At 52.9% G+C, this 12,304-nt stretch overlaps 1 protein-coding gene across 2 annotated transcripts in view; it reads right to left on the reverse strand.

The window, feature by feature from the left end:
• The window catches only part of GPC4 (glypican 4), a 69,337-nt gene extending 57,962 nt beyond the window's left edge, over window positions 1-11,375 (reverse strand). The window contains exon 1 of one of the 2 annotated variants that reach the window (XM_083797333.1): window positions 10,993-11,375. In XM_083797333.1, coding sequence (XP_083653459.1) covers window positions 10,993-11,161 — 169 coding nt within the window. In that variant the 5' untranslated portion in view covers window positions 11,162-11,375. Of the gene's footprint in view, window positions 1-8,715; window positions 8,982-10,992 lie in introns of those variants that run through there. The other variant, XM_083797334.1, reaches the window with a different exon arrangement.
• Between the last annotated feature and the right edge of the window lie 929 nt (window positions 11,376-12,304).

Genomic DNA, 12,304 nt, shown 5'->3' on the forward strand with positions numbered 1-12,304 from the left:
TTGCCCCTGAGTGCTATATAATTATTCCTAAATCTTTCAGGAAAGAATGCAAATATTTTAAAGCCGTAATTCATTGACACGGAGGAAGTCCCATTTAACCTTTTGTGCATATTTTAATACCTAGAAATTAACCCTTACACACCACAGCTATTTCTCAGTTGCCTGTTGAGCTCGCTGCCTGGCGAGCAGACCCATCTCTGGCTTTGGAAACCTTGGAAAACACTGTCCATGGAGCGCCAGCCGTGCCTGGCATCCTCGCCCGCACGCAGGCTGGGTTTTCCAAGCAGCGTCGGCGACGGTCTGGAGCAGCGCCGTGCCAGCACGGCTGCTCCCGCTCGGGAGCCTTCCCGGCAAGGGAGGTTTCAGGCTGCTGAAAAGGCCAGCTGTTCTGGCGGGTGTTAGGACAGAACGTTATAAAGGAGCCTTTAATAAAGCGGAGGACTGAGTTATGCGAAGTTTTGCTAGCTGTGCCCCTTCCACAGGGCTCCCTGCGTCCCTTCAGCGGGGTGGTTTCAGCGGGGGCAGGAACAGCACTGAGCCCCCATCCCTTCACTTTTTCAGCCAGCCACCCGCCAAGCCACCGCTCTTCAATTAACCCTCCTTAATTACCTGAAGCCATGCAGCTGAGAACAGTGCCACCTTCCCCAGCCCACCCAGGCGAATCGCAGTGAGGAGCCTGCCCCAGGTGGCTCTGTGGCCACAGCGTTCCTGCAAGCTCCAGCCCTTCGTCAGGAGCAGCCGAAATCCCAAGGTTTGGGGCCAGCTCCTTCCTTGCCTATCAAAGGACCAGCTGGGACAGTGAGCCGCACGAACAGTTCAGAACTGAGACAATGGATGGAAAAAGATTTTTAGAAGTTTTGTTTGGAGGAGAAGGTGGTGAATCCATCTTCTGTTTGGGATCTCCCTCAAACATCTGAGCCATTAACCTACCACGTTTTTTAGTGTTTTTTAGGACACTTTCCTAAATAAACAGCCATCTGCAGCCAAAGGGGACAGGCGAGCACCCACTCCTCGCGGGACTCACCCCACTTCAAAGTGGCACCGTGCCTGCAGGGTCAGCTGTGCCCACACTGCCTCTGGCACAGATCTTAAACCACGACACACCCGCTGTTGAGTTAAAAAGGGGGGGGGGGGGGGGCAACAACATCCAACTTCACCTTTTCAAAAGGTAGCACTCAGGCTATTGTATTCTCCATCGAGCAACATTATTTATTTAGTAAGAGCTCAGCGCTAGGTTGTGTCCCCCAGCAGTTTCCAGGCTCTCCTGCTCAGGCAGCGGTAGCTGTGGCAGGCAGATGCTGCACAAACACCACCCTTCCCCGATTATTCGGACACGGAAAGCAAACAAGCGCCGTACCAAGGTGAGGCTGCAGCATCTAATCCAGGAGCGTCACACACGCAACCAATATCCGCGATGTACAGATCAGTTCTTCCGATAGGTGAAACGTCCCGGCTTTTTCCCCCTGGTGGAAGCAGGTCAGTGGATTTCCTTCCTTGCCACTACGTAACGCCAAGAGTTCTTAGTGCAAACATCAAGCACTGCACTGAGAAATCACCCAAACCGGAGGTAAACTCCACTCTGTGGAGATGCTATGATGCTCCGCACCATTACCTGGGTCTTCCAGGGGCTGCCCAGGCTGCGTGTCCCCTCTCCTCTGCAGCAAGGAGCAGGGAGCCCATCGCTGTGCCTGCCGAGGGGCCGCGGCCCAGTCTCACCGCCCCCCCGCCACAACGGTGTGAAACCAAACAGAGAAGCAACTGCGCTAAAGGAAAGCTATCTCCTTACGAGAGCTAATGAAAGCCAACCACTATTATTATGTAAACAGCCCTGAATCATTAGCAGACACTATCAAAGCCATTCCCCCCCCCCCACCAAGGAGAAAAACATATGGTCCTGTGGCACTCGCAGCTCCACGTCTGAACGGAGCCAAAAATCAGCTTGGTTTCCTTCAACCCAAACAAAACGGGTGGCACTGCTCCCACCCCTTATCTGCGCACGGGGTTTGTGCCCTGACGGGAGACCATCGCCACCACGGACAAAGGCACCTTGTCCTCTCCCCGGACCTGCCGCCCTCAGAAACCCGCAGCCAGGCGGGTGGGCAAGCCGCTGGCTGTCCCTTGCTGGAGCGGGCTGCCAGGGAATTAAAGCTGCTCCTAGCCCAGCATCACTGCGCAGCTGTCACCACGCTGCAAGAGCCTGCCTTTGCCCCGGCACAGCTGGGCCACCCCAGCACCCCCTGATCACCAGCATCCCCCAGACAGATGCTGCTGTTCCCATGCCACAATGAAGGGCAGGCCCCAGAAATGGTCCATTTTCCTCCTGCAATCCTCAGTGGGAATAATAATAATTAAAAATAAAATAAAAAAACAAAAAACAAAAAACAAAAACAGCCACCCCACACATCTTGGAGCAAAGGCAAACCCTGCCCAGCCCCAGGTACCCACATGTACCTGGCAAGGGAATTATTTTCCACCAGGCCTTTGATTGTTATGGTTCCTTTGATCATACAAATGCCCAGTCCTCCCATGGGAACAGGCCAAGGAAACGAAGGGTATGTGCCCAAGGTTGTTTTTCCCCCTCACTGCTATCACGCAAAGCCTCTCCCTATCACGGGGAAACTTCTTTCTAACAGCACCCACTGGAGCCGGGCAAAGCCTCTTGCTCTTTCATCCTCCATGAGGCAAAGTTACCTTTAAAACAAACAAACAAACAGGCGCCTTTGTGAAACGGCTCCTGGTAGCCAGCTGGCTATAAAGACACTCCAACAAGATCCTCGTGTTTGTAGGAAAAGCAAAAAACAGCATTTCAGCCCAGTAAAACTCTGGCTCCATCTTTAGATTCCAAGAACGCTGAATCAAAACAGGCTCCGCTCTTTAGAAAGGGAGCCCATAAAGGACAGTACAAAGACGCAAAAAGTTTGCATTAAAACCCATGTAATCTTTTTAAAACACCATTATTGGAACCTGTAGCACCAGCCAAGAGTGATTTATCACTGCCTGTCATCGCAGCCTGCAACACAGAGCTTTTTATACCAAACTGTCAATGCTACCAAGCTCCAGCCCCAACTCATAATTTCTTAAAGCTGGCCCTTCTCTGCCAGAAAAATCCCTAAATCCCTGGATTTTGGGGGGGGGGGGGGGGGGGGGGGGGGTGTACCAGCCATGCAGGGCAATGCGACCTGGCACCAGGCAGCAAGCGCAGGGTCTGCAGGACCCAAAACAAAGGTGTTTTGGAGCAGGAGGATGTTATAAGTCAACGTGGGTAAACAATACACAGACAGTTATTCCGGCTTCTTTCAGAAGGAGAGTCAGTGGGCCATAAAGACTTTAACTGCATTTTCCAAAGCGAGAGCGTCCCTTCGAGGGACGTACCATAAGGTGCCCGGCTCTCACAGAGCAAGCGGTCAGAGCTCTCCAAAAACCAGACACCCTGACATTTGGGGTTTTCCTGTGAAGCTGTTACTCTAACACACCCCAAATCACCAGCAATTTCTAGAATAGCACTACAAACCACAAGAGGTTAAACCTCCTGCACATTACTTAAACTAACCTAACTATGACCCCTGGAAAGGAACAGCCATTGGATGTTGTGGTTCTGTAGAAACTCAATTACCAAAGCCAATTTCCTATGAGCATTTAAAAAAAGGGAAGAAACGCAGTAACAATGCCGACAATGTGTAAGGGCCACATATTTTCACCTCCCGAAGGCTGCAGCCTAGCCTGTATAAGAACAGTTTCTATTCCCACAAAAATGTTGAAACATATTTTAAACATTTCATCATTGTTTGCTCCCATCTGAATTTGCTTAAAATCCAGACAATTCTCAACTTCTAAATTGGAAACATTAAGAGAAATACTCCTTCAACATCCTTCAGTCCAGGCAGCTCCTCTGCTGACCACGTACCTTTCCTACACCAAAAGCAGAGTGAGAGGTGCCTCACCCCAAACTCGCACACCTCTTGGTCCATCCACCACTGCACATGCAAACCACAGAAAAACTGAAAAAACTGAGCAGGAAGAATGGAAACTAGTATTTTTAGAAGTGCTTTATTCAATAAGCCGGGTGGGGGGGGGGGAATTTGACACCATTTTGCTTCTGGTAAGAGGCTCTGCAATACTTCCCCAGCATACCCATGGGTCGTGTCTCAGCACCTCCCAGGTACAGCGGGGATGCGAGAGGTGCTGGGCCGCACAGCACAAACCAGAGGGGTGTGGGCAGAGATGCCAGCCGCGGCCGTTTGCAAACAGACAATGTCATCCCAAGAAAACCCACGTAGCTGCATCCTCGTAGAGGCAAAGCCTGCTGACAGCCCAAGTGGCCGGCACCAGCCCCACACGCGTGTAACCTCCGATCCCTCCTCCCCTCTTGCCAGCACATTACTTCTATCCAAGCTCCGTTCTCGGAGCAGAAAGAGCTAAACCAGAATAAAATCCCCTGGAATAAGCACGGTGCTTCTGCCACAGGCTCTGCCAGACTGCATGTGTGTGAAGTGGGGGGGAAAATAACAAGAGTGATGGCAGCTTGAAACCTCTGCTAGGAAGGCAAAACAGTTCACAAAACATTAAGAAAAGTCCTTAAACTGGGAAGCAGGTAAGACACGCTACAACAAAGTCGTTCTTTTTTAATTAAAGTGCTTCATAATTAAAAAATAACAACAACAAAAGCAGCAGCTTTCTTCCAGAGATGCACAAATAACAGTGAAGAGTGCAGACTGGAAGTGGTTGCTACAGGGGATCTCAGCGGAGCTCACAAAGTAATTCAGGGAGCAGGGGGGAAAATTCAAGAGTTTTCCCGGGCCCTCGCATTGCTTAGCAATGGGAGAAGGAAGTTATCTTCATAATCTCAGAAGAAAGAGAAAGCACAAGGAATGTGAGGAATGCGAGGAGGTTATTGCCCCGGAGACCGGCGCTGGCAGCCCCGCGCCTCCGGGAGCTGGGAAGGGGGGCACCCAGAGGTTTTTTCTTGCTAACAAGAACTTCCTTAAAGGAATTAAAAAAAAAAAAAGGGGGGGGGCAGAACAAAAAGCAGGGAATCAGTCCCAGGGGATTACTCCTCTTCTGGAAGGAGGTGAAGGATTTTGCAGAAAATAGGGCAGCCCTGATGCTCCATCAGGGTGCTGCCCAAACCTCCTCTGTCCACGTAGGTTTCACAGCACTTCCAGCCTGAACTCCCCTTACTGCTCCGCTACGAGGGGCGAATAACGTGCACCGCCCCACACAGTGGCTGCCGGTGGTGGGGAGGGACAGGCAGCATCCCGCAGCAAGGCAGCTCTGCCCAGCGCCTCGCCGCCGCCTCGGCCGTGCTCTGGTGCAGTTTTAGTGAGAATAAAAAGTCTGTTGACATATGAAAGCCACAGAAAATCTCCCTGAAATTACAAAACAGTACTAGAAACATTGTGCAGCTCAGGCCTCCTGCACAATGTACACACTTCTATTCAGCCTTTTAAAAAACAGCTACATGTCTAAGGAAACATCTGATAATTAAGGCAATTTTAACAATAGATAATAATTTGACTATGAATTGTATGGAATGTAATGACTGCTTATTCTGGCAGAAAAAACAGAACTTTCTATGAAGTGTCTGCCAAGGAAAACGATACTCCCACTCAGCCCGGACCACTGCGCGCAGTTGCTGTTAACCACATGCTTAGCGCTGCAGTCTGCTAGGACACAATGCGCCGCTGTAGTCGAACAAGACGCTGCTCTGGAAGCTGAAAGAGAGAAAGCGGAGTCCCGGGTGCACGGCAGTTGGAGGAACAAGGCGCTCAGAGGCCGTCCCTGGCTCTCCTCAAGCGCTCGTTGAGCGATGGCCCCACCGGACGGGACCGGGCGCTTACCAGTGGCCACGGGTGGCTTGCATACTGCCAGCTCAACCCCCCTCTCCCGCTCCCCCCCCGCTGTTTCCAGTTGCTAAATGACATTAGAAGCAGCTAAAAATACTTCAAGCGATTTTCTCGTTTACTTTTCCATGCCAGCGCTCGCATTTGCCGCAAGGACGTTCTCCGACAGCTACCTCCCCACCCACGGGTGGCCAGACAATTGCTCTATTAATACATGCCGGGCACGAGAACCCACCCCACCCACCAGGACAGCCGTGCGATGAGAGCCATTGCCAACAGAGCTGCTGTTGGTGGGCAGGGAGCTCCGCACCTTCAAAGAGAAGGTGAGGAGGACGCGGCCTTGTCTGGTGCTCCTCGCAGCGCACCAAGCCCGGCCCAGCCTCCCCTGGGACGTGGCAGTATCCCCATCCCTGCAGGTTTGCAAGATGCAGTTGGCCAGGCTGCTGGATAATCTCATCTAGGCTCCCTTCTACTTAGGATCGGACTTCACGATCTTTCCAGGCGCCTTCCAGCCTGGGCTGTTCTGTGGTTCCAAGTCCCAGAGCTGTTCTGTGCAGACATCCCGCAGCGGGCCCAGCAGCGCCAGGCAGCACGAGTAACGCCACCCAGGACCAGGCCCAGCAACAGCTTTTCCGTGTGGCCTCTTCCCGCCGAGGAGAAGCGCATGAAGAAGTAAAGAAGCGTTTGCAGAATTTTATACGTTGAGAGAGCGGCCTTTCCCATCCACCAAGGCACACCTGGGGGGCACACTGGTGACAGCACTCAGGTGACAACTATAAACACAACAGGGGTGAGCAAGCAGCAGGGCACCCCTCCAGCAGCTACTCTGGGTAGCTGTTAAATCCCCTAAGCCCAAAATTGAAGGGCAAGCAATTTCCTCTGTCACGATGAAAGAACCTCTCTCAATCACCACAGACAAACAGATGCAGCTATTCCATTTACTTGGTATAAATAGAGAGACAAAGGGTATCTCTGCTAAGACAGCACACAGAGCGCTGCCTGCTTTCAGCTCCCTGCAAAGGTTGGCGTTTCCCCCAGGTCTGTCTCCAAGCCCCCATGAAATCCACACAAGAAGAAACCAGAACAGCAGTGCCGTTGAAGGAACTCATTACACTTCTATAGGACACTCACAGGTCAACTTATAACATTTTTCCACTGACTGGCAAGGTCTTTTTTCTTTTTAATCAGGGAAAAGAAACATCTATTCCCTCCACTTAGTAGGAAAAGGGAAGAAATTTCCATCTATTTAACACCTTAGAGCAAGAAAGAGCCTCAGTTAAAAGGAATGTTGTGTTTTATTTTATTTTTTTTAAATAACAGCCACCTACCAAGGTCTTATGGATGCCGCCACCACCATGGTCTCACATCACAGATGCCACCACCACCAGCTCGCTTTGCATTTCATCCTGCACAAGACCAACTGGTGCAAGCAGCCACTGCAGACGGTTGCCCCAGGGAATTATGCTCCACCACAACCACGGCCCTGAGACGTGTGGATTCAATACAGAGCAATACTTTTGGGTAGTGCATGAACAAAGTGAGCAGCAACAGGCTGCAGGACTAGTACCTTCCCGGGATGTGCCCTTTGCACAGAAAGCCTTTAAAAGGAAATTCATGAAAAAATCCCAACCACATATGCTGTGTGAAGTCTCCACTTTTCCAACAAAAAGAAGTTGAGACTTTCACCTACATCTTTTCAAGTCATCTCTGCCTGGGCTGGGGAAATGCAGCCAAAAAAAAAAAAAAAAAGAAACCCTTTACTGATTCACAGGCCATCCCCCTGGAACAGGCACTGCAGAACTGCCCCGTTCCCATCTGCAGGGTACCTCACCAATAATAGCCAGCTCCTGCAGAGCAACACCAGACCTCCACCATCCCAGCACCTCACACCAAATATCAGGCGGGATGCAGTTACCTTCCCCAAGGATTTAAGGGTGAACTCCTGAAGTTGCAGCCTTCGCCTTTGAGACACAAAGTGCCACAGGGCTATAGGTGCAGAAGCTCCTAAAGATCACTCAGATGTAAGGCAGCACCAAAGGGCCACGACTTACGAAATGCCTCCATGCAGATTTCTCACACTAACATCTCTTTACACCTCCAACACCAAGTTAACATAAAAGGAAACAATTTCTCTGTATTCCACACTACAAAGAACACATTATACACCTCTTATCAAGCAAGCCATGAGCTGACCAGCTGTGCACTTCTTTCAGAAATGCCCACGTATGTCTGCAAGACATAACCTATCATTTACACATGCTCTAATTAGGTCCCAAACCTAGTCTAAACAAATATTAAATGAAACTCCTAGGTAATTATGAACAAACAATAGTCATTTAATGAAACTAAAACAGCAATGACATGGATAAAAAGATTAAAGGAAATGCCCATTCCAGCAAGGAAAAACACTGCACATACCTACTGCTCCAGAAGAACACAAAAATGGGAAAAAAAAAAAAAAAAGAAATGCCACTATATCCTGGAATGACTCCTGAGCCCATCAAGTGAGGACGCTTCACTCACTGCCTCACAGCTCAGGGTAGGGACATATCTGCCCATGCTGCTTCACTTTGACAATTCAAGGCCAACAGTTTTGTACATCAGTAAGCCCTGCTTTAACAGTAAAGAACTCACCTGACTCACAGAAACTAGTTTGCCACAGGTTTTAGGGCACTTTTTCAGAGAGGTGCTAGGAAGTTTCTGCCCGTGCACTGCATTCTGAAGCAATTCTGCAGGAGAATAACAGACAATCTACCAAAACAGCACTAAAATCTAGAGCAGAACTTGACAGACTTTGGACTGAACTCATGCCCTGTAACAACCGTGTTTCTGTACCTCCCCCACCAGCACTACAGCCCACTGAACACTCCCCAACCTGTTCTCAGCCACGTCGCAGCCAGGGGAGCGATGCTACCAAGCAGAAATCTCATTTCCAGAGCCACTCCAATGCTGTGCACGTCAAAACACACAGCTCCTTCCCTCACACGCGTTTATCTCGTTCTCCCTGATTAGCCAACCTAATGGGTTACTGCCTTCCCAGCTCACCCTGGTGAGTGAGAACACATCGCTATCACCTGAAACACCACCTGAAATCACAGGTTTGGTGGGTGACTCATTTCTGAGATGCAATATGCACTAGGGACCTTTAGACCTCGTGTCAGACCTCAGCCTCCATTCAGTGTTATCAGGACCTAGTTCCCTGCTCGATGGGACCCCCCCAGGATCCTGCACCCCCCACAGACACCGCAGCAGGTGAACTATCTGCATGCTCAGGAAGTCAACTGCCAGCAGCAGCATGAGCTGTTACCATCTCCCTATTTGCATACAATGGCTGAGCAGCAAGAGGGGAGATCAGGAGCCTTTAAACACCACACCAAAACCGAAAACAGCGCCAAAACCACCAAACTTGCAGGGGCAATATGAAACTATAGCAGGTGATGCGAGCTTTAATTTCAAGTGCAATCGCACCTGAGGTGTACAAAGCATGCTTCCTTTAAGGACTTCCACCATCCCCTCCGAAATGCCCCGCAGGGTAGGATGACATTTGAAACGTAACTTCACGAGACCTGTTGCTTTCCAAGCGAGGCCAGACACCGACCTCCCACCCCCCTGGAACAGCAATATAACCCGGCTGAGATTTTCAGCATGTCACTGCAGAAAGCCCTTCTTTTGTCAAATAATCTTACCTTGCTCATCACATTTCTCTGACCCCTCACTGCAAAAGGGCAGGGTCAAACCGACAACAGCTTCAGAGCCTCAGATGGAAGCCCTGCCAGCAGGATCTAGTCCTGACATCCTCCAAAGCTAGCCAAGTCATCTTAAGTAACAATACACAAAATATGGAAACGGTCAAACCTTCCAGATACCGGGCATATGAGAAAGCCTGCCCGTGCCCTGATCCTACACCCACAAGGGCTGGACTCGAACCAAATACAAGGCTATTTATTAGAGACTATTTTACGAAGCAGGGAGGGTGAAGCGGAGAGAGTATTTTAACTGCAACCAGTCAGACGTTTCTCATTAAAATATTTCTCGGAGAAGTAAACGGACCCTCAATTTTACTCAAACAGATGTAGGCTAAACGCATATCATTAGTCTGACAATATAAAAGTGGAACCGACTGAAATCATTTTAGTTTGTCAGTGAAAAGGATAATGTATGCATATCTGGAGGGCACACCAATGGTAAAGATTACCCCCAGCTCCTATATTAGCCATCTAAAGGTATTTACTTGGGGTCTGTCTGTGTTGTGACAGTGTCCTAGACTGAAATGAATGCCTCTAACACTCCACATTTTTGAGCCATTCAGTCATGCATTTTTGTTATTGTTGAAAGTAGTGCGAAATTGCAGTGCATGAGCTGGAGTCCTTGGTGGTCTCCGAGGATTCCAGCTAAAAAGGCACTTCCTTTGTTCCGCGGAGAATGCGGTCCAGTAGGTCATTCAGAAGGGGAAATAAAAGCAGCAGCCCTGGGAGGGAGATGAAGGATGAAACAAAAAGAATAAAATGTTTTGGGTGTGAGCACATTAGCTACCATTTCCTACTGCCGCCGGCTGCGAGCACTCCTGTCCCGGGGATGCGCGAGTATCTCGGGACGAACGTGGAGGGGAAAAAGGGGAAGGTTAAAAAGAAAAAAAAAAAAAAGGAAAAAGGAAAAAAAAAAAAGAATCATTTCCCCCTCACTTCGGCAGCAGCAGGCACCTGGGCGGGACGGCTGCGGCGGGGGCTGCGCTGCCCTGCCCGGCCCCGGCCGCCTCGCAGCGCTGCCCGGGTCCCGCTCCCCGCCGCGCCGCCCCCCGGCCGCGGGGCAGCGGCAGCCCCGGGGGCACGGAGCGCTGGAAGCCGGCTGCGGGGAGGGGAGGGGAGCCGGCAACAGGCGCGGTCCCGCCCGCCGCCCCGGCACGGCACGGCTCGGCTCGGCACGGGGAAGGGGGGGCAGCCCGGAGGAGCCGCGCCGAGCTCCGGGAGCCTCAAACCCGGTGCCGGGAAGCCGGGCGCCCCCGCTGCGCTCCGGGGGCTTCCCGTGGAGCCGAGCCGAGCCGTGCCCCCGCAGCCCGGGCCGTGCCGGGCCGTGCCGAGCTGGGCGAGCCGCGGGCGCTCCCCGGGGCCCGTCCGGCGCTCGCACAAAGGCGGCGGCGCTGCCCCCGACTCACCGCTGATCTCGTGGCTGGGCGCCTCGCTCTGGCTGAAGCCCTTGGCGGCGTAGAGCCTCCGCACTTCGGAGCAACTTTTGGCGCGGGGCTCGGCGGCCAGCAGCAGCGGCAGGCTGAGGGCGGCTAAAGTGCAGACGAGGGGCGGCAGGCAGCCGCGCCGCCGCGGCATGGTGCGGGCGGGCAGGGGCCGGGGAGAGCGCCCCGAGGCCGGAGCCGGAGCCGGCCCCTCCGCCGAGCCTGCCCTGCCCTGCCCTGCCCTAGCCCGGCACGGCTCGGCCCGGCCCCGCCGCCGTGCTCCGTGCGCCCCGCTCCGCTGCGGCTCCGCTCCGCTGGCCCGGCGTGCGGCGGCGCTCTGCAAACTTGGCCCGGCAGGAAGCACATGGGGTGGTGGAGGAGGAGGAGGAGGAGGAGGAGGAGGAGGAGGGAGGCGGGGAGGGCGGCAGCCAAGCAGGATCGCGCAGGGCCGGGACAAGCCTCTGCAGCCCCCGGGAAAATCAGGAGCCGGGATCCGCCCGCCCGGCCAGGAGGAGCGGAGCGGAGCCCGCCCGCCGACGGCGTGGCCCCCCCCCAGCGGGCGCCCCCTGCCCGTGGCCCCCTCTCCAGACCCCGCGGGGAGCCCCCGAGCCCCCCCCCCCCCCGGGGCCTCGCAGGGCTGGACGTCCCCTGGCCCTGGGGGCGCCCCGCCGGGTGTCCACGCCGGCTCCAAAATGCCCCACGAGGGAAAGCGAAATGCCCCGCTCCGGGCTGGGAACGGCTGGGCTGGCTGTTCTTTTGTGGCCGGAGCTGCAGATGGTGCAGCTCTGCTCCAGGTTTAACGGATCTGGTGAATTCTGACGGCGCTGTGACAGGCTTGAACTATGTGCGTGAAAGACTCAAAACCGACTGTGGTGCTTTTTTGTTTGTTTTTTTTTTTTTTTTCCCCACCGATCCTCTGTTTCCAAGAGTTTGGCAGGACAGAGGCCTCATGAGCACAGCCCCCAAACTGCTCCGGACACTCTTCCACCCTCATCCTTCCAGCCCCACAAACAGGCACGGCAATAAATGCAAACAGGCAAGGCAGACGGCTGGTACACGCTGCCTTGGGGTGCCGGGGCACCAGCGGTTTCAGCCCAACAACTGCTGCTTGCTGCTGTGCACTGAAAAGCACAGAAAGAGTACTGCAAGAGTGGCAGGCACCATCCTGATTTCACTGGGCTTCGATGTCACTTAGCCAGGCTGCTTAAGCCCAGGTGAAGATGCTCCACTATTAAAAGCAAATCGTTAGCCTCTGAGAGGATTTCTAAAGGCAAGGGACAGGGGAACTCGGTTGTCC

Source organism: Anser anser (genome assembly GCF_964211835.1).
Source record: "Anser anser genome assembly, chromosome: 13".
Taxonomy (NCBI): Eukaryota; Metazoa; Chordata; class Aves; order Anseriformes; family Anatidae; genus Anser; species Anser anser.